The sequence below is a fragment of the Callospermophilus lateralis genome, chromosome 13, assembly GCF_048772815.1.
Source record: "Callospermophilus lateralis isolate mCalLat2 chromosome 13, mCalLat2.hap1, whole genome shotgun sequence".
In the NCBI taxonomy this organism is placed as follows: domain Eukaryota; kingdom Metazoa; phylum Chordata; class Mammalia; order Rodentia; family Sciuridae; genus Callospermophilus; species Callospermophilus lateralis.
Genome location: NC_135317.1, coordinates 66,178,597 through 66,206,146, shown reverse-complemented (window position 1 = coordinate 66,206,146; position 27,550 = coordinate 66,178,597). Strand labels below are relative to the sequence as shown.

Genomic DNA, 27,550 nt, shown 5'->3' with positions numbered 1-27,550 from the left:
CTGTCTTTGCTGCCAGACATGGACAAGGCATTCAAGCTCAGGAGCATCTGTACTGGCAGCCCTCCTTCCTGTAATTCCTCAAAAATCTGCAAAATATTTTCAAGTCTCTTCACAATTGGCCTTTTATTGTCCTCAACATTAAAAGAACTAAATAATATCTAAACTATGATCTATGACTCATTAAGGTACTTGCAAACTCAGTCAAAATGTCAAACCATAAGATGTTCAAGGAAGCAAAGCCTTAGAATTTAAAGACACACAGACAATACACACATGTGTATGCACTTGTGCTTCATATGGTGCCCTCTTCCTCTGTCCTTCCCCTCCTCAACCAAATTGTCATTTCTCTTTTGTGGTCTTTATAGTGCCCTCTCTATGGTTTTCACAAACATTTATTAACATACTATAATTGCTACTTTCTTGCCCACACTACATATTAGGGGAAAAGATATGCTGTTTTCCATCAACATACTTTTTTTGTAAAATTATCAAAGTTAGGAGGTCTTGGAATAATATCTTTTTGTAAAATTAGAGAGTATCTGATAGATAGTGACAGGTGAGTTATTTATTAAATGAAGGTATGATCACTCTGTAGAATGTAAATGGAAATGAGATTAAACACTAAAGCAAGCAGAGGAAAGCAGTGAGAGGTGACTTTTAAGGGAAATGGGGTTAATATAATCATTACTCTGTGTTGACAAGTTTTTATATGAAAAGTTAAAGGTGATCATGAATGATAAAGATGATATTCATCTCTAAGTTGATAAGTTGGTATATGAAAAGTAAAAAGTGATAATGAATGATAAAGGTAATATTCATTCAACAATACATTGAAGAACTTCATAATTCTTCATGGTTTTGTACTTCCCTTGAACGTATATTTGGCAATATTTTACTGTGCTACAGAATTTAGGTCTAATTGAACTAAAAAATTATTATCCCCCCAAATGTAAAACAGGGTGTATTTCTCTACAGATACACATAAATGTGCAGTTGATATCCACCACTCCTAGATTCCATATTTGTGAGTTTGTGTACTTTTAAAAGTTTATTTGTAACAGCAAAATCAATACTTTTGCAGCCATTTGTGGTCCTGCATAAAGTTGTAAAAACTTTGAGCTGTTGAAAATTCATGTTTCTAGCTATCACTTTCTCTTCTTGTTTCAACTCTTATAGTATAAACAAGATTTTTTTTTATGATCTGTTTCTTGAACTTTTTTTTTTTTGATGATATCCTCATTTTAAATGGCTATTAAGTATGGTGCTGAAATGGGCTTCACAGAGAAAAGCTATGTGCACCACATAAGTCTCGCACTAGGCATGTGTCACAGTGAAGCTGGCCATGAGTTCAATTTCAATTAATCAATAATCTACATAATAAATCAGGTATCCTGGAGCAGAAATACAAATAAAACAAGGTTATGTATTGACTAGTTGATGAAGATCTTGTGGCCACAGCTTGAAGGAACCTATGAGCATTGTTCTAGGATTCAAAAATGTTCTATTTTGAGTCTATATAAACTAATTAATAACCTATGTAGTCAAGATAAAAATGTGAAACATGCTAACATTCAAGCAGGGCTGATTTAACACTTGTTCAAATGGATTAGAAAACAGAAAATGTTAAGAAAGAATCAGTTATTTTTCTTCCTTATAAATTATTAACTATTAACTGTTATTTTTATTTTGGCACTAGAGATTAACCCAGTGCCTCACATGTGCTAGGCAGTTGCTCTTACCAATGAGCTACAGTCCCAGCCCTGGCTATTAATTGATTTTTATCTGCAGAATAAAGTTTGGTAGGAAGTCAAAGTTTAGATTACAAAGTAATCTAAAGCATAAATTTATACTACCATATCAGTATTTCTCAAGATCTAAGAGGCAGAAAATGAGCTTAAAAAATTATATTTTGGGATAAAATATATCCTGATGAAACTTAATATAGGTACTAGAAGGAGAAAGTTATTGTAAGCATTGCATGTAGAGGAATACCCTCATGAAAACAGGAAGTCTACTTTTTATATTATGAATAATAAGACAAACACATCAGAGATGTGATTGTGGTTTCCAAATTAATAGGAATAGTAGTAAACATTCCACATTAATGTGAGAAGTATCTCTAAAGGGGAAAATAACTTATAGCAAAAGGCAAATAACAAAATTATTAGAACTGACTTTGAATTTATAAGATATTGTTCTTCTAATAGTCTCATGTGTGTTAGGAAACAGAGCTTATATTATGATTAACTATGTGATACCTCTTATCAATCACGGGCGTGATGATTATTATATTCAAGTTTGAACCTGTTACACCATTTAAGACATCAAACATTACCAATAGAATAATGTTTTTGAAACTATCAAGCACGATACTTTACCAATCTCCCATCCTATTCTTCAGAAAAAACAACCTCATTTGTTTTCTATCATTCCCAGGTATTTTAAAAATGTGTTTTCTTATGGATTGACCAATGAAAAAATAGTTTTCATGATTATGATGAAAAAAACATCTTGTAAGGACTCCAACCCACAAATGTAAATGCTTTAAAACTCATCACAAATTTAAGTCCTAAATTAGCTTAGCATGCTTTAGAGAGAGAAATAATACATTCAAGAGACAAAAAAAGTAGACTTATTTTCTCTACAAAGACAACTGAAATGAATGTCAAGTTCTTTCTAAGTCAACTAATCATTGCAGTGTCACATACACCAATAAGAGATAAAAAGAAATTCATCTACAGATATAATGTAAACTTGTAAGAAATTATTGGCACCTTCTAAACTTCAATAAAAATATTCTCTTGCTGGCTGATGTTAAGTTCAATACAAATTAAATTTTTAAGCATGTATACTGTTTGGACACCTTGATTTTGTGAAAACTATTTAAGTAGCGAAGTTGTACAAGTTAGTGAATTCCAGGGCCTTTCCATGGAGGTCATCTGTGTGACTCAGGAAGGTGGCAGTAAGGGAAAACGGATGCTTACTGAGGATCACCCATTTGGTAAGTGTATTAAGCCCTGGCACAATTAACTCCTTTTAAAATAAGCTAGGAATTTATATCCTTTCTCATGAAGCTGAATCTACAACCCTGAAAGGAGATAGATAAATATTTGAAAGAGACTAACTTCCTTTTGGATTAGAACATTCCTTACCTGGCCATGCTCTGTCCTAGCCCCAGGGCTAAACCAATGGCTGCAGAGGAAAGAGAAGAGGAGTTAGCTGGGCCTAACTGAAGGCTCATGATCTCATATGATCAACCTGCAGGTGCTTTAAGAAATTTATTCACTGCCAGCAATGGAGCCTTAAATATGCTTTATTTTAATGGATATTTCATGTAATTCTAGACTTACACCAATTTTGACAGAAACGTAAGAGTGCTCATAACCCAGTAATTTTCAATTTAATAAGCAAACTGAGTTAGAATTACATTTCCATTTAATTACGTTAACATAAACTGCTGGAACTGTATTCATTTTATGAATCAATTCTGGTTATAAAATCTATAAATGCTATCATTTACCACAACTTAATTATAGCATCATTACAACAAATCGTGACCTTTTGATTGTAAGAATTATATAAAAAAGTTAAAAACACAAGAATGTTATATTCTGTAGTTCTGCCCCCAGGGACTACACAAAAAACCCTTAATGGGAATTATGGCCCATCAACTGAAAGCACCTCAGACTCATTTCTTTCACAGTTACAATTAGAACTCTGGCAGAGAACAAGTTTAACAATTTAAAAACACAGAAGTTAGTGCATAGTTGAAGTCTTCCTTTCTCCCATGGCCCAACCTAACCCAGTTGCATCAGTTGCCTCTGGGGCTCTCAATATCAGGCTATACACTTTCAATTGGAATTTTTATTAGTTATGTGCCCAGTTCTATGGCAGTATTCTACAAAAAAACTAATTTTAAACATCAAGGAGTAGGAAATTGAGAGATATTTTGGCATGTTAACCATTTAAAAACCTATTATCATAGGCAAGGATACTAGTATTACTATTGATGCTGTTTATTATTTCAAGAACAGAAATACCAAGTATCTTTTTTTGTTAAGTGCTCTTTAGACACATGTTGTGTCTTATTTCCTATCCTCATAAAAATCTTACAAAGTTGTTCTCATGCTCCAGATACAGAGTCGAAGGTCTGGAGGTTGTGCTACTTGCTCAAGGTGTGTTTTCACCCTACCAATTTGCAGAAGGGCAAGGGGCTTACAATGCAAGGGCATCTTTCCTGGTACTCTATATTCTCTATCCTCTGTGGTACTAAAACGGAGAACAAACAGCCTCTACAATAATAGGATGTATCTATGCTTTTAATGTAACATTCTCAAACTCATAGAAAGTGATGTTCCTTGGCGGGGCAGATTCTACCACTGACATGGGAATTGACAATTACTGGTATTAGTAAATGACATCTGGGTTGATTATTAATTGGAAACAAATTAATCAATGCATAAGATATTTCCCTTCTGCTGGAGAGTATGCACACCTTTTGCTTTAAAGAAAAAAAAATTGAAACTCAATTCATATAATAGTTAAAAAAAACACAACTAAAAAGATTAAAATAGCAGTCACTTGTCACATCTATCCTGACTCCAAAGCTCTGTCCAGAAAAAAAACATTGTCAACTCTTTCAGTCTTTTCCTTTTGTGAAATATAAAGCTACAATTTGAAAGAATATAGGTACCCTGACAATGCTTAATTAATTGGTTTTTAGATGTCATGGTTTGATTTTCCTTTGTCATAAATTTAGTTCTTTTTTAACTCCCAACTTTCTATTTTGAAGTATAATACTGCTTTGATTAATCAATTTATGATGATGTGAATATTTTTGCCACTGTTTCCCTTGTGTTTCTCCTGAAGTTGATATTTGCCTCACTCTTCTTCCTTTGGTATTTTTTCCCCATGTACCCCTCAGCCTTCTTTTATTAGAAGTGTCACATCTTTATCAATGTTAGTTTTCAAATATGAAAAAAAATCTTTGGTATGCATCTATTCTGTACCCTCCTTCCTGCTTCACTCCCAGAAGTTTCCTTCTCAGTATCTCTGCCTACTTTTTCTCATTGTTCTCTCGTTCCAGATCTGCGGAACTTCCTTTGTCATTTCTGTCCTTTGCTGGACCTACTTTTCTGTATCCCACAGTTTCTTAGTTTATTTCCACTGTGTACTGCAGTGGTCATTTTTCATTGTTGGATGTATGGTATACAAATATTTCTCTTAGAGTCTGTAGCTTCTTTTTAAAAGAATTTTATTGAAAAGGCTATGCTTTTTCATCTTGGAAAAAAATTCATTAGCCATACTGCGTGGGTCTACTGCTGGGCTCTCTATTCTGTTCTATTGATTTATGTGTCTATCCTCCAACTAATATTACTTAGTCTTGAATACTATAGCTATATCATAGCCTTACTGTAGACTTGAAATTTAGTAGCATGATTCCTATCACTTTATTCTCTTTTAAAAGTTTGTTTTAGCTATTCCAATTCCTTTCCATATAAATTTTAAAATAATTTTGTCTTCACCTCCCCAAAACACACAACACACATCTTGCTGGGATTGTGACAGCAACTGCATTACACTTGAATAACATTTTAGGATAAACTGAAATCTTTGCTACACTGAATTTTCTAATCCATGAGCATGGAAAGTCTCTTCATATATTAAAGGAATTTTGATGCCTCTCACCCCTTTATCTCCCCTTTTATCTTTCATTTCTTTCACTAAATTTTCCCTAAAATTTATGAATAAAATTTTAAATTAAAAAAAATTGAATAAATATTAGAACCAAATATTCATATCAACTATCTAGATTTTACTGTTAACATTTTGGTATACTTGGTTTTTAAGAGGTTGTCAATCTATTTGAATGATGTAATTTGAGAGCTGGTACTTTTCCTGGTTATTTTGGTCTCTCCTTATACTGAAGGTTTTTCTCAAATACCTGTAGATCAAAAGTTATCCATTCAATATTTTAAAAGTACTACAAAACTGACCAGAAAAGCAATGATTAAGTTTATCTACAGGACAATCGCCCAAGTTTCTTCTGTAAGGAAACCTCCAAAGGCTATTATCTTTTTCTCTTGGATTGGTAAATTTCTCAAGAAAGAAATATTTACTTTCTTGATTTAGCTTGATGCCCCACCGACTTTTGTTTTTCGCTTTTCTAGGGCACATGAGGGTCAAATTAGCATCTCCTTCAGCAGACATATATGTTTACATTCCTTCAGTCTGCTGAGTTCATTAAACCCTCCAACTGCTTTCCAGTTCTAGAAATTGGGGAAAACCTCTTGTCAGCAGAACCATCCGTCCTTCTTTGTCATTGTGTGCTTATACTTTTCTTTTTCTATCTAGTGGGAGATGAGTAGGAAGACTGAAAATAATGTTCAGAAAGGCAAAAAAAAAAAAAAAAAAAAAAAAAAAAAAAAAAAAAACCCAACCAACAAACAAACAAAACCTAAAAGCAGTGAGTGATATCACTGAAGCCATGAAGGGAAAAATTAAGAAAGGAGTGGTCATTGGTGTTAAAAATAGAAAAATCAAATCTGACACAACTGAAAAAATTGGAGGAATCACTGGTAAAATTTTTCAGAGAAGTTCCAGGAGCTGTAGTGGGAAGAAATTTGGATTACAATTCCATAATTGAATGTGAATGAAGGGAGACATGGGGAAGTAGGCTGTAATCCACACTTTCTAGAAATTAAGCTTTCAAGGCAAGTGAAAGGAGAGAGACAGACAGACAGTAGGATTGAGGGAAACTGAAGAAGAGATTTAACAAGGGTAGTGAACATAAGGGAAGAAAAAAGCTGGAAGAATATTAGGTTATAATATGAAAATGATATAATCAATTTAAAATTTCATTGCTAGAGTAGTTCTGGGTCATGGTTATATTCAAGAGTAGCCAGAGGAGTAACTGAATGGCAAACAGATGAACACTGGAGGCAAAAAAGAAAATAAACTGCTGAGTGCCAGCATATAATGATCCATCCAAGCCTCACCACAGGGTCACAGGAGTAAGTTCCCAATATTTACTGAGCCCTCACTGAAGGCCACATTGTTCACATTTAATCTGTAAACTAACCCCAGGACAGACACCATCCCCATTTGCAAATAAAGCATTAGGTTCAAAGAGATTAAGTGATTTGCCAAAGATTTCATAACTGAGTAGCAGAGCTGGTTCAAATTTCCATTTGAAAGCCCATGTACCTTCCAAACATTATATATGCTGTCAACAACTAGGATATTTAGAAATTGATGAAGATTAAATCAGGTGTCAAAACTCTCCAAGAATGAGGGCAAATGAAGACAGGTAAGTGGTAGTATGAATTTCACACAAGGAAGAAATCTTGCTCAGGAGTAAAAAAGGAATGTCTAGATGGAGTAATGATGTGGTAGAAAAAAATTATGGCCTCTGTATTCACCACTATGGAAATGTGGGAAAGCTGGAGGTTACTTCTTATGAGCCAGCCACCTGACTAATTTATTCGGGCAGATTAAGACGCTTCTTCTTGTAGGCTCTCAACGTCTTTATACATATCCCCGTTAAAGCAGTCATATACTGTTGATGTTTTTTTTGTCCTGATAATAAATTAAAGGTCCTTGAGAAAGGGAAAATGATAAGATTAACAGGTATAGTTGTAGTAGATATAGAAACTGTGATAGAAGTGGTAGAAGTAGTAATAGAAGCAGAGTAAAAGCACTACCACCAGTGAATGTTTGACATGTGCTGGGTACCATGACACATAATAAAGAAAAGTCCTGTTACTATTCACGGTCACAAAGCTAGCAAGGATTGGAATTCAGGGTGTCTGACTCCACACTTCTTGTTCTTAACGATACTTTTCTATCATCACCTTCAATTTATAGCATGTTTTCTTGGAGGTTAAAGTTCATTTTTTTTGTTCTTTTTTTTAGTGTTCCCAGAATCTAGCATAATACTGGGAAAATAATTGACTTATTAGCTTTTTAGGAAAAAAGTAAGTAAATAGAAAATACACAGTTAGTAGTGTCCTTATAAGTGAAATTCAAGTTTCTATAAAGATAAAGAAAGTTTATATAAAGATAAAATGCCCTGAAAAAGAATGGAGTTGTAAGGATGTTTATTTACATTTGATTATACTGGAATCAAGATTGCAGAAGATGTTCACAGGGAGACTAGTAGTGAATTAAATATCTGGGAGGAGAAAGTACAGAATAGTTTGAAAGTGAACAACTGCAAAGAATGGCTAGGCTGAGACACTTAAGGACTGAGGTTTCCAAGTTCAGTTCTTCCTCTAGCATACAGAGGCATATTTAGGAACTAAGCCTGACATGTTATTATTTCATTTAATCCTCACCAAGGCTATGCTGGTAATAGGAACCACCATCATCTACTGAGCCCCTGTATTTTATAGTGGTCTTTCAAGTAGAGCAGTTGTAGTTTGAAATTATGAAGTGACCATTTTTTTTTAAACTAAAAGCACTGTAGATAGAAAGTTATAATAATCTTTTCACTCTTCCTTAATCCTCCTGCCCGCCTCCACTGATTTCTTTTCTACTAAATCATACTATTTAGAAGACAACTGCTATTGCAGCTTATAATCCAGGTTTTTATTGTTTGAAATAAGTCGCTATTTTTGGACTCAGAAGCACAATTTTATTTTAACTTAATAGTGGGTTTTATGTACATAAAATGGTCTAAATCTGTGCTATTTGAAATGGTAGCTAATAGTCATATCTGGTTACTTAAAGTAATATTAAAAATTAAGTTACTCAGTTGGAACAGCCACATTTCTAGTGGTATAGGCACATGTGGTTTAGAAGCTACCATGATATTCAGTGCAGATATACAACAAGACTAACAAACCAACACATAGTATTTAAAATAAATATTAATTTTTTCCCAATAGTTCAATGTGGAACATGTGCACTTCCATTCTGTGAGTTTTTGCATCCAACAACTACCTACCTTCTAATTTCTAAATGTCTACAGACAAATCAGGACTAATGGATGCACTTAAACTATTCCCCCACATGGCTAGCAAGTTGCCTAATGCATTTGCTTTTTTATTGACTTTTCATTGAACAGAGTTAGTGCATGTGACTTTGGATAAGTCAAGCTATGTGTGAAATGGGGATGAAATACCTGCAATGACTACTTTATAGAAGGTAGTAAAAACCTTAAAAACAGCAATGCATATAAAATTGCTCTGAAAAATGAAATATTCTATATGATACAAAGTAACACCATCACCATCATTTTGATATGTCTTATACCTAATTCAACAACCTCTCTGAATTTTATTTACATACTCTGTAAAAATATATAAGAAAGGATACTTATGCTTATTCTATTACTAAAAATTAAGATATTCATAAGCTAAACTTATTTACCTAAGGGTATAACAGTAAATTAGAAGTAGAATTGATCTAGAATGTCTTATTTATCTCAACCTAGAGTTAAAGCCACTTTCCTATAAAGCAATAGATGCTAAATTTCAAAGTGTAAATGTACTCCCAAAGAACATAACCTTTAATCCAGGCAAATCTTGCTTTAAGCAAACTCGATATTTACACAAAAGATAAAATAAAGGGTGAATATTTGCTTTAAAAAGGAATTCATCATAGGATTATAATGAGTTACTCATGTGCGTATAAAATAAGTTTGATCTATATATAATTAGGTAAGTGTCTTTTACTTAAAAATAAAATTAAAACAAAATATAAATATCATTTTAAAATCAATTAATAAATCATCTATCTCTACTTAAAAACAAATGTCTTATAAGTGATTGGGAACAAGTTAGAAAAGAAAAAGTTTTGGAACCATTTAGAAAATACATAAAGGAAGTCTCAGTATGCTTACATAAGATGTTTTTAAAAGTTAGCCATAACTTTTTTCACATTTTAATATTTATACATCTAGAAAAGCAATGGAATAATTGTAAATTTCAAAATTTAATATTATTTTTACTCAGAAATTAGGTCTAATTTCTCTGTTTAAGCTTGATTGAGGCTTAGGCATTTTTCCTGTAGATCACTGATTATATTAATAAATATTTGATTTACTGATACTAAATATTTCCTATTAAAAGGAACCTATCATATTTTAGTGATTGGACTTTAAATACAATAATATGTTTTGTAAAAAATAATTACTATACAGTATTTAAAAAAATTATTACACTGTTGTTACTTTATTAAAATGATCACATTTTTATAATTATGATACTTTTTAAGGCTTCCCAATATCTATCCAGAACACATTATCTACTTTTAAAAACAAAACTCCATTTCCAACATGTGTGCAGCAAAGTTGTCTTTTTTATATTGCTTTTTATGTGGTGCTGAGGATTGAACCCAGTGCCTCGCACATGGCGAGCACTCTACCACTGAGCCATACCCACAGCCCCGGTTGGGTTAATTTTTAAAAATTTTTTTTTAGTTGTCAATGGACCTTTATTTTATTTATTGACATGTGTTGCTGAGAATCGAACCCAATGCCTCATACACGGTAGGCAAGCACTCTGCCACTGAGCCACAACCCCAGCCCCAAGTTGGGTTAATTTTGACATGATCACAAGTGTATAGAATATAATTTCAGACTCCAGTGTTCCTTGTATTCCTTTTCTCTTCCCTCCTCCTCCCCCTATTCCACAGGTTATTTGTTTATTTATATATGTATTTAGTGCTTTATAGATATGCATCAAGGTTGAATTCACTGTGGTATATTAATTAATATATGTACATAGTATAATTTTATCAATTTCATTCTGCATCTCCTCCCTTTTCCTGTCTTCTTCCCTCCCCCTCAACCCACATCCTCTATACCACTGTTCTCCCTTCTCTTTTCATGGGGTCCCACTGCCTCCCCCCCACTTATTTTGCTGCATCTTCCATGTAGGAGACAAAACATTTAACCCTTAACATGATATTCTCCAATTCCATCCATTTACCAGCAAATGTCATGTCTTTGCTATTGTGAATCACACTGTTATAAACATAGATGTGCCTGTATCACTATAGTATGTTGATGTTAGTACTTTTGGACAAATAGCGAGGAGTGCAATAGCTGGGTTATATGGTGGTTCTATTCCTAATCTTCTGTGGAATCCCCGTACTGTTTTCCAAAGTGGTTTTACTAATTTATACTCCATGTATGTATCCTTTCCCCAATATCCTCACTAGTATTTATTATCTGTATTCTTGATGACTAACATTCTAATTGGAGTGAGATGAAACTTCAATAAAACCTTGTTTTGATTTGCATTTCCCTGATCTCCAGGGATATTGAATATTTTTCATATATTTGTTGGCCACTTACATTGGTTATTTTGAGAAATGTCTGTTCATTTCTTTTGCCCAATATTGATTGGCTATTTTTTAACTTGAGTATATATTTTGGGTATTAATATCCTGTTGGAGGAGCAGCTGTCAAAGATTTACTCTTTCTGTAGGCTCTTTATTCATGTTCTTGTTTCCTTGGCTATGTTGAAGCTTTTTATTTTGATACTGTTCCACTTATGATTTGAGGTTTTACCTTGAGCTCTAGGTGCCAGTACATTGGAGCGTTCAGCAGTTGCAAGCTTCTAGCAGTTTACAAGGCTTCTTGTCTAATTCCCAGGTCTTTGATCCACTTTGAGTTGACTTGTGTACAGGTTAGGAGATATTTAGTTTCATTCTTCTACATATGGATATCCAGTTTAACCAGAACCAACTGTTAAAAAGGGAATGTTTTCTCCAACATATATTTTTGGCATCTTTGTCAAGTATCAGATTACTTTATGTGAGTCTGTCTCTGTATCTTCTATTCTGTCCCACTGGTCTTCATGTCTGTTTTGATGCCAATGCCATGCTATTTTTGTTATTCTGTAGCAAAATTTGAGATAAGGTAGTGTGATGCTTCTAGTATCAGTCTTCTTGCTCACAATTGCTTTGGCTATTCTGGATCTTTTATTTTTCCAAATGAATTTTAGGACTATTTTTTTCTAATTCTGTGAAGAATGTCATTGTTTTATTTTTCTTTTGAATGGGAATTACATTGAATTTGTATAACGTTTTTGGTAATATGGCCATTTTGACAATATTCTGCCTATCCAAGAACATGGAAGGTCTTTCTATCTTCTTTTCCTTCTGCAGTATTTTTCTATTGTATTCATTGTAGAAGTATTTCAACTCCTTGGTTAGACTGATTTCTAAATATTTTCTTTTTGAAGTAATTGTGAATGGAATTGTTTTCCTGGTTTCTTCCTCAGCAGATTCATTATTGCCGTACAGGAAAGCCAGTGATTTATGAATGTTGACCTTGTATCCTACTACTTTGCTGAATTTGTTTATCAGCTCTAGAGGTCTTCTGGCAGAGGTTTTTGTGTCTTCTACATATAGGATCAGCAAACAGAGATAATTTGAATTTTTCTTTTTTTACCTGTATCCCTTTAATTTCCTTATTTTACCCAATTCCTTTGGCTAGAGTTTCAAGAACTATAATGAATAACAGTTGTGAGAGTGGACATCCTTTCCTTGTTCTTGATTTCAGTTTTCTCTATTCAGTATATTTGCTTTGGGCTTGTTACATATAGCCTTTACGCTCCTTTCTTCCATTGTTTCTCCAGTGTTTTTAGCATGAAGGTGTGCTGGATTTTGTCAAAGGCCTTTTCTGTATCTCTTTTGAGTTGATTATATGGTTCTTATACTTAATTCTATTTATGTGGTGAATTACATTTATTGATTTGCATGTGTTGAATGAAACTTGCATCCCTGGAATGAAACCCACTTGATCATGGTGTACTACCTTCCTGATATGTTTTTGAATGCAGGTCACTCATATTATATTAAGGATTGTTGTATCAATGTTCATCAGGGATATTAGTCTGTGGTTTTCTTAATAAGTCTTTGTTTGGTTATGGTATCAGGATAATACTGGCTTCATATAATTTGGTAGTGTTCCCTCCCTTTTCTATTTCATAGAATAATTTGGAAAAACTGTTAGTTTTTCTTTAAAGGTCTAATAGAATTTAACTGAGAAAGTTTTTCTTTAAAGGTATAATAGAATTTAACTGAGAATTGATCTGGTCCTATGCTTTCCTTTGTCGAAAGGCTTTTAATTGCTAATCCAATTTCATTGTTTGATACTAGTCTGTTTAGGTTTTATGTATCTTCCTAGTTAATTTGGGAAGATCACATGTGTCTATAAATTTGTTGATGTTTTCTAGATTTTTCAATTTATTGAAATATAAATTTTCAATACCTTTTCTAATGGCCTTCTGGATTTCAGAAGTGTCTGTGGTGATATCTACTTTTTCATCTCTAATTTTGTTAATTTGATCTTTCTCTTTCTTTTGGTTAGTTTGGCTAGGTATTTATTAATCTTGTTTATCTTTTCAAAGAGCCAAGTCTTTGTTCCACTGATTCCTTGTATTTTTTCCTATTGTTAATTTCATTAATTTTGGCTCTGTTCTTAGTTATTTCCTGTTTTGTAATAGTGTGGTACTAGTTTGTTCTTCCTTTTCTAGGGCCTTGAGGTACAGATTATTATTAGATTATTTATTTGGCATTTTTCTGTTATTTTTTAAAAGTTTTTAAAATGTAAATGAACATAATACCTTTATTTTTATATGGTGTTGAGGGTCAAACCCAGTGCCTTACACGTGCTTGGCAAGCGCCTTAACACTGAGCCACAATCCCAGCCCGTTTTTCTGTTATTTAAATGTAGACAGTCAATGTTATAACCTTTCCTCTTAAAACTGTCTTCATACTGTGCCAGATAAATTGATATGTTCTACCTCTATTCTCATTATTTCTAAGGATTTTTAAAATTTCTTCTCTTCTATAATCCATTTCTCATTTAAAAGAGTACTGCTCCATCTTCCTGTATTAATATGATTTCTATAGTTTTTCTTGCTGTTTATGTCTAATTTTATTCCATTATTATCTGATAAGATGCACAGGGATTTATTTATTTATTTTTTTTGTATTCACAAAGACTTAAATTGTGACTTATAGTTTACTTTTAAAAACTTTCCATGAGCTGCCAAGAAGAAAGTTATATATATATATTTTGCATTGTTCATCTTATCACCTTATATTCAGTCTGTGGATATCTTTGCTTGTGAGATGAGTGTCTTGCAAACAGCATATAGTTCAATATTATTTTTTAACCCATTCTGCCAATCTATAAATTTTGGGTTAAATAGGGAGTTGAGACCATTTATATTCAGTGATTATGGATAGATTTGTTATTTCCTGCCATGTTGATTTATTTGCTATATTTTATATGGCGTTAATTTTCATTTAGGTGCTTTTCTGGAGAGCTTCATCCACTTATATGCTTGGGGGTTTGTTTCTCAGTTCTTCTATGTATAGTGTATCATTAAGTATTTTTTTGTAGCGCTGGCTTAGTGATCATAAATTCTTAATTCATAAGTTTATCTTTATTACGGAAAGTTTTTTTATTTATCAATTTTGAAAGAAAGCATTGCTGGATATAGCAATTGTGGCTGGCAATTGTTTTCTTTCAAAAAATTGAATATCTCATTCTAGGCTCTCCTTGATTTTAGGATCTGAGTTGATTAGTCAGAAGTAGGATTATTAGTTTATCTGTAATATAACCTGACATTTTTCTAGAAGTTTTTAACAGTGTTTCCTTATTTTCTATGTTAGGTGATTTTTATTGTGATGTATCTTGGAGAAGTTTTCTTTTGATTTTGTCTATTTGGAGTTCTATATTCATCCTTCTATAGGTGATGTACATCTCATTTCTAAGGAAGGTCAGGAAAATGTTCTGCTATTATTTCAATGAAAGGGTTTTAATGCCTGTATCTCCATGTTCTCTTCTAATCTGATGACTCTCAAAAATATGGCATTTTGATTTGCCAGAGTTCTTGTAGATTCTGCTCATGGTCTTTTCTCCCCCTACTGCATACTGAATATCGAAGTTCATGTGCCCTATTTTCAAAACCTGAAGTTCTGTCTTTGAGGCTTTAAATCCTGTTTTCCATGTAATATAATCTGTTTGCATACTTTTAATTTCATTCATTGTGTCTTTTATTTCTAAGAGTTCTCATTGTTTCTTTTCTGCTCCTCTATTTCTATGTTGAAATGGTCTTTTAACTCCTGGATTTGCTCTCTTAAGTTCATTCCTTAGATCTTTTAGCTCACTGAACATTTTATTAATCATTTTTTATATTCTTTCTCTGAAATTTCACCCTCTTCCTTATCTATGGGTTCCTTTGTTGGGGCACTGTAAATTTGGGTGGAAAGGAGAGACTTGTTTGCTTCTTTCCTCATGTTTTCAGAGGTCTTGGACTTTTGCATCTGTTGAAATGAATTCCTCTTCCTCTTTTAGGCATGCTTCCTTTGGTGTGTAGTTATCATTTTGTTCTTGAGACTTCTGTTTTTGCAGTATGAGTAGAAAGATGTTCAGGAGTGGAACCTGAGGTTCTCCTTAACTGTTGTGACCTGGTTATTTGTTGGAGATTTATGCTTCCCATATTCTATGTGCTAAAGTATTATTCAAGCTTGAGTGGGGGTAGTTTGTGCATGAAGTAAGGTTTGCTTAAACTTGGCTGAATTGTGAGGAGCAGCAGGATCTCTACCCTGTGAACTTTAGTATCCCATCAGTTCCCAGCACCTCTGAGGAAATGGGTGAGGAAGAAATAGAAATAATGGTAGCTACCAATTTACAGCCTTAAAAATAAATGTCCAGTGTCTACTATGACATCTGTTACACTAATTGCCACCTGAACAGGGATAGTGGGGTCAACATTTAACATCACCACCAACAATATAATGGAAATTATTATAAAATATCACTATATAGAAACTCCCCAAACTTTTATTGCCCTGTTCCATTCTTCTCATATTTTGAGCTGAAACCTTTTGGTAAGGTGAGCTTTTTCATATCAAATACTATGCTGGGTATTGTTCTACTAACTCTAACACATCCTTTACCCAGTTCAGGAGGTTGTGAGTTTTGACTAGTCATTTCTAGACTGCTTCATACCAGTCTTTGGTAACTGTGGGACTAGTCATCTAACCATATGAATCAAGAACTAAAAACTTTTAAAGGTTTGTGAGACTGCAGTATATTTTGTCATATTTATTAAAATCTATTTTAAGAATAAAATTTTAACAAGTGAAATTATTTTATTTATGCCTACAGGGAATTTTACAAAGCAAGACAGATACTGCCTTAGAGGAACAACAACAGAATAAAAATAGAAGCCACTGATTTACTAATAAATTAGGAATTTGAAAATATTGGGGAGTTTAATGACTATTTCTCTCCATTCTTACAGGTTCTTTGTTACATGTCCAAAGGTAATCTTTAGTAAAGTTTAAATAAAACCACACTTAACCACTGTATTTCCCTATACTGTTATGCAGGCATCAAGAAGGAGTGTCTTGAAGACAACTAGTTCACAGAACACTGGAAATGAGATCATTTGTGAGCTGGCTTACCATTCTAAGTGGAATATGTCTTATCTCTTTTGATTATTACTCATTATCACTTAGAAATGATGTAAAATGATAAAAAGAAATTGAAAAATAAAATATTTTCAAGCAACTCAGAATATGTAGAATAAAGGGACATAACAAGATATGATATGAAGTCATGGAGCTTATGATCCTTAATTTAACTGAGTTGTAACAGAAGAATACAGAGCTGGTTTTAAGTTCTTTATCTATCACTTAGTAGTCATATGACACATGGCAGAGCTACTTCAAATTTTGGTTTTCTCATATTCAAAACAGGGTCCATACCCATCCCCACTTACTTCGCAGTACTTATGGGAGTATAGAATGAATCAACACACATGAAATTACCTCTACTTGAAAGAATTAGTAATATAACTATATTAAGGATCATTCTTTCATAATACTCATCGTGGCTTTCCTGACATATCCACAGAAAAAAAATCTGGAAAATAACAAAAAGTACTCCTATGCCTCCCCACCTCAATAAAATAAAAATCAACTTGTAATCCCATCATCTAGAGATGATCACTTTTATTACTAATTTCTTGTGGGGTCTATCCTGTAACTTCTGTGAGTTAGTTAGAAGCAAGTTATTTAACCTTTCTGAGCCTTAAGTTCTCAGGCAGTGAATTAGACAGCCTCTATGATCCATTCTAGCTCTAGTACTTGCTTCTTCTATCACTTGCATTCAACAAATATTTAGCTGGTTCCTTCATGAACACTTTCCAGCGCTGGCCAACAGAACTTGATCATCCTAACCTGAGAGCTCATGATTTGATACGTAAGACAGTGTGCTGTATATTGTGTAACTCAAAGTAGAACAAGAGAGTTTCCTTGCCAAGTTCACTGGAACAAAGCATGTTTATTATAATTATATTCCAGAGAATAATGTGATCAATACTATAATTGAATTCAAATAAAAACCCCAAGGAAGAATATACAAGACATAGAGAATTACTAGCCCAAATTAAATTCTGGAGAAAACACCAAAGATTCCTTCTTCAAGGTGGTCATGGCAGATGCTATTAATATCTCCCCCATGCCCTGGAACTGCCCACTTCTAAATTTCTGAATAGGTTAATAAACTTAATCATTGTATTTAAACCATTATTTTTAGAATATCCTGTGACTTTTTCCTGAAAGCACTCTATAAACAGTTATCTTTACCATTTTTTAAATTCAAATTGCCTGAAATTGTTATATCTTCACAAATTTTTATGAAGACATCTAAATTTTTGTAACACAAATTTAAACATTTGCAAAGAATTTAATCTTCTATCAATTATATATTGATTTTTAAAATAAAACCACCATGCCATTCTTAAATATATACAGTGGAATCTAATAATCACTGTAATTTGATATCTATAATCATGATCACACTTTTTTTAAAGCTGAAAATTCTACTTGGTTAATTTTTCTCCTTTCATATGTATTTCCAATTCTGTTCTAAAATATACTTGTATGTGCGCACGTGCATACACATATATTTTAGCAGGGGGTACAGACAGTTTAACCCAGGGACGCTTAACCACTGAACCATGTCCTTTTCATTGTTTGAGACAGGGCCTGGCTGGGTTGCTTAGAGCCTCTCTAAGTTGCTGAGGCTGGCTTTGAATTTGTGAGTCTCTTGTCTTAGCACTCAAGTCATTAGGATTAGAGGCGTGCATTAGCACGGCCAGTTATCTTAATACATTTTTATGCTCTAAACCCTTTTATTAGTTACCCTATCAAACTCTTCTGCAACAAAAATTATGTGTATACAAAAACACACATATTTTTAAATTTCTTTGACTAGAAACCAATTCAGTTAAAAAAATTATTTCAAAATTTGGATGGATCAGTTGGTCAATGACAATAACAATTATGAGTAGATCATAATAGTTATTTAAGGTCTGAAACAACCATCAACCATATTTAATTATTAAGCAAGCATAATTAAATTTTGCAATATTAAAACTAAAAAACTAAAATTATTAGAAAGTTATCATGTGTTCTTTCCAAAATTAGTTCGTGTATACTGATTAATATTATATTTAACATCAATTTTATTCATATTTTTTATTTTTTATAGATCTAAGTACTAAGAAACCCTATTCATACAAACTGACCCAATAATCTCTTCCTTTTGTATTGCCTTAAAAAATTATTTCAAAAATGTTTTTTTTTTTTTGCAATGCCGGGGATGAAAACCAGGAACTCACACATGGCAAGTGCTTTACCACTGAGCCCCAACCCCAGATACATTTTCCTTTTGTTTCTAAATCAAAATATATTCTGGTATCTTTAGACCTCTGGACCATTATTACCAAATAGGAGGCAGGTTCAAAGAGCAAAGAAGTAAGGGAAAAACCACTTACTTATTCTTTCATCTCAGTAGTTGAGGGGTTTGATGCTACTCAGTGTCATGAAAATTCAAATGTTTTCAGATAGTGCATATATTTCAATAATGCATAAATTTTAAACTCTATCACAAATAAGATATTTAAAAATATTTAAATTTTGTCATGAATTTCATTTAAATTGTGCTTACACTATTGTCATTGGTATATGATTATTTACTCTTTTTAAAGATAGACACACATTAAGCCACATTTACTGGGAATAGCTGCCAATTTCCCCCCAAAAATAGGTAGAACAGTCCAACTAGGTTTTGTAAATACAATGAGTACTTACTCATGGTGATGAGAATCTGGGGAAAAGTGAACCATCCTCTTGTTACTGACCGGATTAGGTGTGGGTACCTGAAGAGAGATTTTAAAACAAAACAAAAATAAATTAGTCTCAGGTTCGGTTGTAAAAACACAGTGTATAACAGGGACAAATCCATTTGAGAGTATCACTCTGAAAAGGAGAATATGACATTAATTTCTTTAAGACAAAATGGTAGGTAAGAAAAGTGTAATTTAATTCTTGTGAGAATTTTTGGTTTGTTTTTTTGGTTATTGTAGTTCCTCTGCTCAAATTTTAAAAGTGTATTCAGGAAAGTATAAACATCCTTTGTAAGAAACAGATCAATGCTAAGTGTAGTGGTGCATATTTGTAATTCAAGTGGCTGGGAAGGCTGAGACAGGAGGATCACAAAATAAAGAAAAGAAAATGGGCAAGGAATGTAATTCAGTAGTAAAGTGCCCTCGGTTGAATTTCCAGTATACACATACAAAACAAAAAGAGAGTGAGTGAGAGCAAGAGAGAGAAAGGGACTAGGTACTGTTTCTAAATACTATCAAACTGGGCATACATTTGATTATATATCAACAAAGAGATCAGTGTTGAGCAATTATTTTCAAGGACCAGTGCTTTTGTAGGTGTATATAATGTACACATTTAAATGCACACAAAAACTTAGATCAAGAAAGTAATGAATAGTCTTTTTTATAATTTTTTCACAGTTAGAAATCATATATGTGTTCACATAGAACAAAATGTACTTTTACCTAGAAGAATAACATTTTACTCCTTTGTTTCTAAATAAAATTGGAGATCTGATAAAGAAAATATTAAATGTTTTCTTGATGATGTCAGGTACTCCCATTTTTACAGAATTTCACAACTTTCCTAACTTACAGAGGTTCTCAAAGGGCACAGAAAAACAGGACTGTGCATGAATAAATGTGACAAGTCATAAACTTGCAGCAAAAGATTTTAAATTATGCTCCACAAAGAGAAACAAAGGTAACTTTTTCATTATCACAGTGTCATTTACATAGAAGAGAATTTTCAAAAATTATAATGAGGTGGTAGAGTACCTCCAAAAAACACTAATGATTTTTAAAAATGTACTTTTTCTTATATTGCTTGGGTAACAAGGATACCAGCATATACTCTGAAATTCCTATGCAAATATTGCAAATGTACACAGAGGATAACATGAATAAGCCTATAGTTGGAGCACTACAGGTAAACATGTGGCTCAACTCCAGGACCACAGCCTGTGTTCCTCTCAGAATGCGGTTTTCATGCTATTCCACTGGGTATCCCTGGAATACAGTAATCCATTTTCTACACTGTGGCTATGAGAAAAGCCGACTGTGCCTATGTCATGCTTTGTTAGAGGTTCATGATCACATTATCTCATGGTGGACCTGACACTTTTATTCAGTTTACAGTATGTTCTATGTACAGGCAACTTATTTCCTTTGCCAGGGCTGCTGACAACCTTTTCCACACTATATTAATCTTGTTTACTGACTTTATCTTGGTACAAATATCAGAAAACTGAACTTTTTATCTCAGAGAAAAAATAAACAACGTGTTGACAGAAGCAGAAGCTATTTTCAGGACTAAAATTGCTTGTTTACCTGAAGCTATACTTATGGAAAAATGTTTAAAGTCTTGCTCTGGCTTGAAATACATAATCTAAAATTTAATAAATGAAGAAATTTCACATACAGCCATGTGATAAATTGCCTGATGAAAACAATGCAACTGAATACAATAAAATAGAATTTATAACTAATTTATACTATAATACAAATGTAAGCTTTCAATCTAGTCAGAAATAATCATAGTGTGTATTTTTCAGAAATTGTATATATGTATAAAAAACTATAAGCTCAATTCAATTGCAGCAAATAACTCACAAAAGATTTATAATATCAAATGCAGCTATTTAAATGACTTTACATATTCACCTAGTAACGGCCTTAAAAAATAAAAGTGAGTATCCTTTATTGTTATTTCAAGTAAACTTCTGTTACTTTTAAATGTATATTAAAATAGACATAGTTTAGATTTTTTTTTAATAATTAAAGCTACATTGATATGTAGATATGATGATCCTTGGAAGGTCATTGTCACTGGTCTGAAGCAGGAGTAATGTGTTATTATGATAGGAATCTTTTCCTACCTTCAACCCTAGATACCACTACTTGAAATGTAAGAATCATATCTTTAATACGGAATTCAGCTGGTGGAAAGTAGTGTATTACTGAAGTTTGAGTAGATTTCAAACTAACGTGTTAAGCACGATTATTAGTAGAATACTGCAAAGAATTATTAAGCTTCAAGAAAGAAAGAATTGTAAAAGTTATAATTGTCTCATCATGAATTCAGAACAATCATCTTTATAAAAATAACATGAAGCAGTTTTCAAAATGAGATCAAATTATTAATTTCTACCAAAAAAGTATGGAAATTGTTTTTTTCTCCAAAATATGTACCTTCTAGTAATTACAAGATGTCTTAGAAAGACATCACAAATTTAAGAATATCATAGCACTTTAAACTAATAAAATATTCACATAGTCATGTTTATTAGTATCAAAATTATTCCATAAGATTAGATAGGGAACAACTATTCTGTTCTTTAGGAGAATCTGGATCTCCATAAACCAATTCTTGTTATTGATAAAATTATGGAGATAATTATTCATGTTATTAATCAATATTCAGTGATTGTAATCTTAGACATCATATTATATATCTTGAATTCTTATGATTAATCTTCTAAATATTCCTACACCAATAATGAATAAATCCTAAGATGAAATTTTTTTTCATTACTGATGCTTATTACACAAATTTAAAAAAAAAAAAAAAACAACTCTTAAAACCAAAAATAGATGGTTTCTAGGTAATATAACTTATGTTATAATGCTAACAGATCGTGAATCTCAGAGAAACTTTCTTGGTATTTACAATCAAGTCATAAACCTCAGAAAACAGGAATGTGGTAATGAGATATGAAAACTCAGAAACAGTTTTATAAATGCCACAATCAATAGATAAGGTCAATAAGTACCAATATATCAGAAATCCAGCTAAATAACATCAATGAGGAAACATGTATTCTTTTAATTTATTAGACACATTAAAGCATTTTTTTAAATTTTATCACTTACAAAACACCAATTTTATGATTTCCCTCAAAAGACAGTTGAAACTGTCTTTTATATATCATTTTCATCTTGTCATTATAAAACCCTGCAACTTCCACAATTACATAGTTGAACAAATCACTTCCCATGCTAGTTGAGAAAGAACAGTCTTCTAAGATTAACACAGAGGTTGTTCAATTATGGGTGCTATCTTACTTATATTTTCAATGATTAAGATTCCTTTTATAAATTAATGAAGTTTTATGTCTTCACAAAAGTAAAGGGATTGTCATCCTTTCTTCTCTCCTTCCAGTATAGTCATTTCCCTTCAACTTTGTTCTGATTTTCAGCTATATATATTTTTTCAACTATATTTTATTTGCCTTCCAAATGCTATTGTGCTTCAGTGCCCACAATGACAAACACTTATGGTGGCAGGCTGCCATTCAAAAGAAGGCTTTTCAATTTTGTGCAGACTGGTCAATCAAATCTACACAGCCTCCAGGCTGTAGGGAGACATGGCCTGAGCCTCCCTGCCAGTTCGTCAAGACGCAGAAGTTTCCTGCTTCTCTTAGGACAATTATTAATTTGACTCCTTTGAAGAAAGAACCAAGGCTTTAAGTTTAGCAGGCTCTGCATAAAGGCCTCCAGAACATTCAACAAATGTGTCACTCAAATATATGTGACAGATATTAAGGAAAACAACTCAACTAAAATAAGTTTAAAAATATGACTTTAAACCCTGGGGATGGAAAGGGGGAGGGTAAATAAGTAGAAGAAAACAGATTTTAGTTGGTAGTTGATAAATTTATCTTTATTTTTAAAAAGCCAGGAAAATACTGTTCTAAATGTTTTTCAGTGATTAATTTTAATAGCTATTTAAATGAATATGTTCAATGTTTATCTTTTACTTCCTACAGAAGAATAAAGAAACATTCTCCAAGAGCATTTCAAGTGAGGGCACCTGTGTATATATGGTGTCGTACTAAAAGTCCTATTACAAGATAGCTGAGGGAATTAATACGACATATATTTCATTGTGTTATCTGTTCTCTTAATATTACAGAATACATAGCATAAATTGAAAACTATAAGATTAAAGGTAAAAAAAGTAGTTACTTGATTTAAAGGAATAAGTAGGAAAAACAAGCACCTTGTTAATATGGGAATCCCTTGCTCCAATCCATCTTACCATCTTGCCAAATTTAACTTTCTAAATGTTGCATTTTTCATGTCAACTTTCTCATTCTAGAGCCATTCCATTTACATCCACCAAAAGTAAAATGAAAGCTAATGAGAAATGAATTAAAGACTCTCCTATTCCTGACCTTTTCTAACGTGATCTAATACTTTATACAGCCACTGATTGCTCCTTGTTCTAAACTCAATATGATGGCTTACTTGATACAATTCAACAAACATTTACTAAAACTTATTGTATATAGAATATTATGCTTAAAGTTACTATATAATAAGCAGTATATGGTTCTGTTTCAGCTGGGTGATTTCATGCTATTAAACAGAACCAATCTATTTGAATGTCTTGATAAAAGTCTTGAGCTATAGAACCTTCTAATTCAAATTTTTCTGTTGTGTTTCTTCTTAAGAATATAAATATCAGTAAATAATTCATATGAAAATTCTTATTTTACAGAGTGGACCAGGAAAACCATCCTCACTGGCAAAAGAAGAAAAAAAGAAACCAAAGACAAATGCTTACAGAATGCATAATGTATGCCAGACACTAGGAGAACAACACTGTAAGTCCTTATCAACCAGGAGTTACAGTGTTGATGTCCCCCTAGAAGAAATATTCAGGAAGGAAGATGATCCATTTCTGAGGACAATCTAGGATTTCAAAATTACTGTACTAAATAACTACATTTATACAATATAACTTTTTTTTTAACTAAGAAAAAGATCTTAAAAGTTGAGAATATTATAAAACCTAAGAAAAGTACTCTATCATAAAACATATCAAGTTCTCTATCATAAAACATATCTTTTAAAATACCAACGTTTACAAATAATCTTGCTCTTATCAGCAGAACTAATGTTAATATAACTTTTAGGGAAAACTTTTTATCAGCATCTATGTAGCATCTACTATTCATAGCCTTCATGTTATCACAAATGTATTATAATGGATACAGTAACAGAGTGGGTAAATGTGATGATTTTTTTCCTGGTAGTCAAGATTAAGGACTCTACATTATTGTGTTATACTTTTAATATACAGCTTTCAATCCTTCTTAGAGAACTTAAGCATGAACAAATCAACAAAAAATATGATAATGATCACAGCATATATCAAGAATTAGAGTAATGTGCAGTGGCACATGCCTGAAATCCCACCAGCTCCAGAGGCTGAGGCAGGAAGATCCAGGGTTCACAACTAGCCTCAGCAACTTAGCTAGGCCCTAAGCAACTCAGTGAGACCCTGTCTCTAAATAAACTACAAAATAGGGCTGAGAATGTGGCTCAATGGTTGAGTGGTTGAGTGCCCCTGAGTAATGGAAATATTAATGTTGTCATTATGACAATAACACACATATTCCTCAGAGCTCTTGCCTGCTTTTAAGATGTTTTTGCAAACAAGGTGCCTAGAGTTAAAAGGTATTATTCTCAATCATAGATGAAGAGATTTACACTGAGGGCACATGCCTAAGACTACCCAGCCTGAATAGTTAGATGTGAATCTAAGTTACCACTTAGTACTTTTTCTCCTATAGGGAGACAATACACAAAATCAAGTGTTTTCTGTCTCTGGGAATTTACCCTAGGAGATGGAAACTTGAATCTAGACTGTACTCTTGGAAAATCTTCAGCATATATTCAAGAACACTGTGGCTCTTGCCTATAACCTCTGGGTAGCAAATGGGCTATCATCAATATGAGATAAGAGGGATGTAGCAGCTCCAATTAGGCTGGCCAGCACATGAACAAACGGCTTCATTACTAATCATTAGAGCAACAGAACATTTAAAAATTATACTAGAGGGGAGTAAACACTCCAGAATGAGAGAATTTGAAGAAACTTGGGGAAAATTAGAGAGTTTTGACAAATTTTTTCCCCTTCAAACAGATATCAATCTAAATGTGAGATTACACCCTTAAATCAGAAAGGTTTTTTAAAGAATAATAATAAAAAAAAATCACAGGAAATAAACCACAGAGAAGCACAAGGCTTTCCTTTCAATTGAGGATTAGCCCTCCTAGCAGGAACCAGGACATGTGTCACAGAGAAGATGCTAACCCTGTAGCTGCCAGCATCACAGTAAGTCATGAAAGAAGAAACAGACTTCACATATTATTTTGAAGTACATTGGTACATTTTTAAGAAAACACAGATATTTCCCTAAGAATTGTCAAAATGGAAATTATATTAAATGCATAAATGATTAGAAATTTATATATACAATTACATTTATAAGTTTACAATGGCTATTTTTTAAAACTAAAACTAAACAATTGTAATTATAAAATCTTCACTGTAGACTACTGTTTCCTCCAACTTAAAATGCAGTCAGCATTAATAATTGAAAATTTAGAATTATTGGTCTGTTAGAATATTAATACTTCTAATTATTAAGTGCATAAATTCTCATTTCTGGTATCTACTACTAATGGATGATCTAAATGCTTTAATAGAAAAGATTAATCACTACATAATTAAAAAACAAATACAGCAACAACTTTTTTTTCATACTGTTTCATGATACTAATTATTTTTTGAGGGAGAAACTAAAAATTAACCAGTTCAGAATGATGCTCAACAGGGAGAAAGAGAGACTTTCACTTTGCTGACCAGTTTTAGTAGCAAGCTGTGAGTGGCCTCTACTGGCTGACCAAAGGTTTCCTAAATTTCTCATTTATGAAGCTTGCAATATTATGGGCTTCAAGAAAATAAGGGTATAGTAACATATGTTCATGTAAAACTCCTTGTGCATAAAGCCTGACTTTTATAAGAGTAAATGTCAAAGTGATAAACAAAATGTATATAGATGGCATATCAAACTTCAAAATTTCATCCCTCTGCAACATGATTAAACCCAGAATCTGTACATCCTCTAAAAATTCTAATTTATATACCATAATACTCTAAGTGTGGATTTTCTTATTCAATTCATATCAAAACAATTTACAATTACATTTAAAAATAAGTATTTTGTTGGGATTCATTTAACACACACACACACACACACACACACCCTTTCTCAAAATTAAGTATAAGTTTAGGCTTGGCAAACTTACTTTGTTTGCAAATACAAATAAAAAATTAAAACTCTTTGAATTTTTGATTTTAAAAAAGTCATTAATATTTTATGTAATGGTTTATGAAAATATTATGCTGAAAACATAGTAATCCAAAGATGTTCTTAAAACTTCCATATTATTGCACTTAAGTTTGGGTAAAGAAATTTTCTATACAAAACTTGAAAATAGTAATTAAGAAAGTTAAACCTTGCAAGTATTATGAAATGTTAAGTTAGTATTTATGATGAAGAAAAAATGTTTTTCTCTTTGCTTAGCAGTTTTCATTCACATATATACATAAATACGTGAGCTTTAATCATGCCCAGCAGATTTCTATGAATACAAGTCTCCTATATGCATTGGAAAATTTCTAATTTTATTTATCTATTTAAACATGCAATTATACATTTGACTCACTTCATCCTTTACCCAATCTAACTAAAATGGACCTGATTAAAAATTATGAGCAAATGTGCCTAATTATGTCAAAAGGTGACTACATTTATTTTAAGTTATGATTCTCAACGTAGCAATATTCCAACATATTTCAACCTTCATTTCAGAATTCAGTCCCATTATCTTGCCTGCTCAAAATTGTTCACAGCATTATCTAGCTGACATATCAGATAACCCTCCCTCTTACTAGACACCTCTGGGATATGACACACTGACCCCCAGTAAGCCCTTATTATTAGACTGAAATATATAGCACATAATGTAGCTTCTGCCAAGGAATTTGTTTATAAAAATCCTTTTATCTCTCTAGACATTCAAAACACTTTAAAAAGTAACATTGAACTATTGTAAGGAATTTCAAAGAATAAAAATTAAAATGTATGTTATTTTAAAATGTATGTTAGAAGAGTCTTCTCCTAACCCTCACAATTCTACAAAAGTTAGAAACGAAAAGTCACATATATAGAAAATAGAAGCAAGAAAGTGTTTTCTCCCTGGAGCTCAGCTTGTACAGTCTATTATATAAAGGACAGGACTTAAAAAACTAAAGGAATGCTCAATTG

General features: G+C 32.4%; 1 protein-coding gene across 1 annotated transcript in view; it reads right to left on the bottom strand.

Annotated features, from left to right (window-relative positions):
• Gpatch2 (G-patch domain containing 2) overlaps positions 1-27,550 on the bottom strand; it is a 171,509-nt gene that overhangs the window by 45,840 nt on the left and 98,119 nt on the right. The window contains exons 6-7 of the mRNA XM_076873097.1: positions 19,132-19,199; positions 3,153-3,192 (exon numbers count right to left, since the gene is read on the bottom strand). Of these exons, the coding sequence (XP_076729212.1) occupies positions 3,153-3,192; positions 19,132-19,199 (108 nt within the window). The remainder of the gene's footprint in view (positions 1-3,152; positions 3,193-19,131; positions 19,200-27,550) is intronic.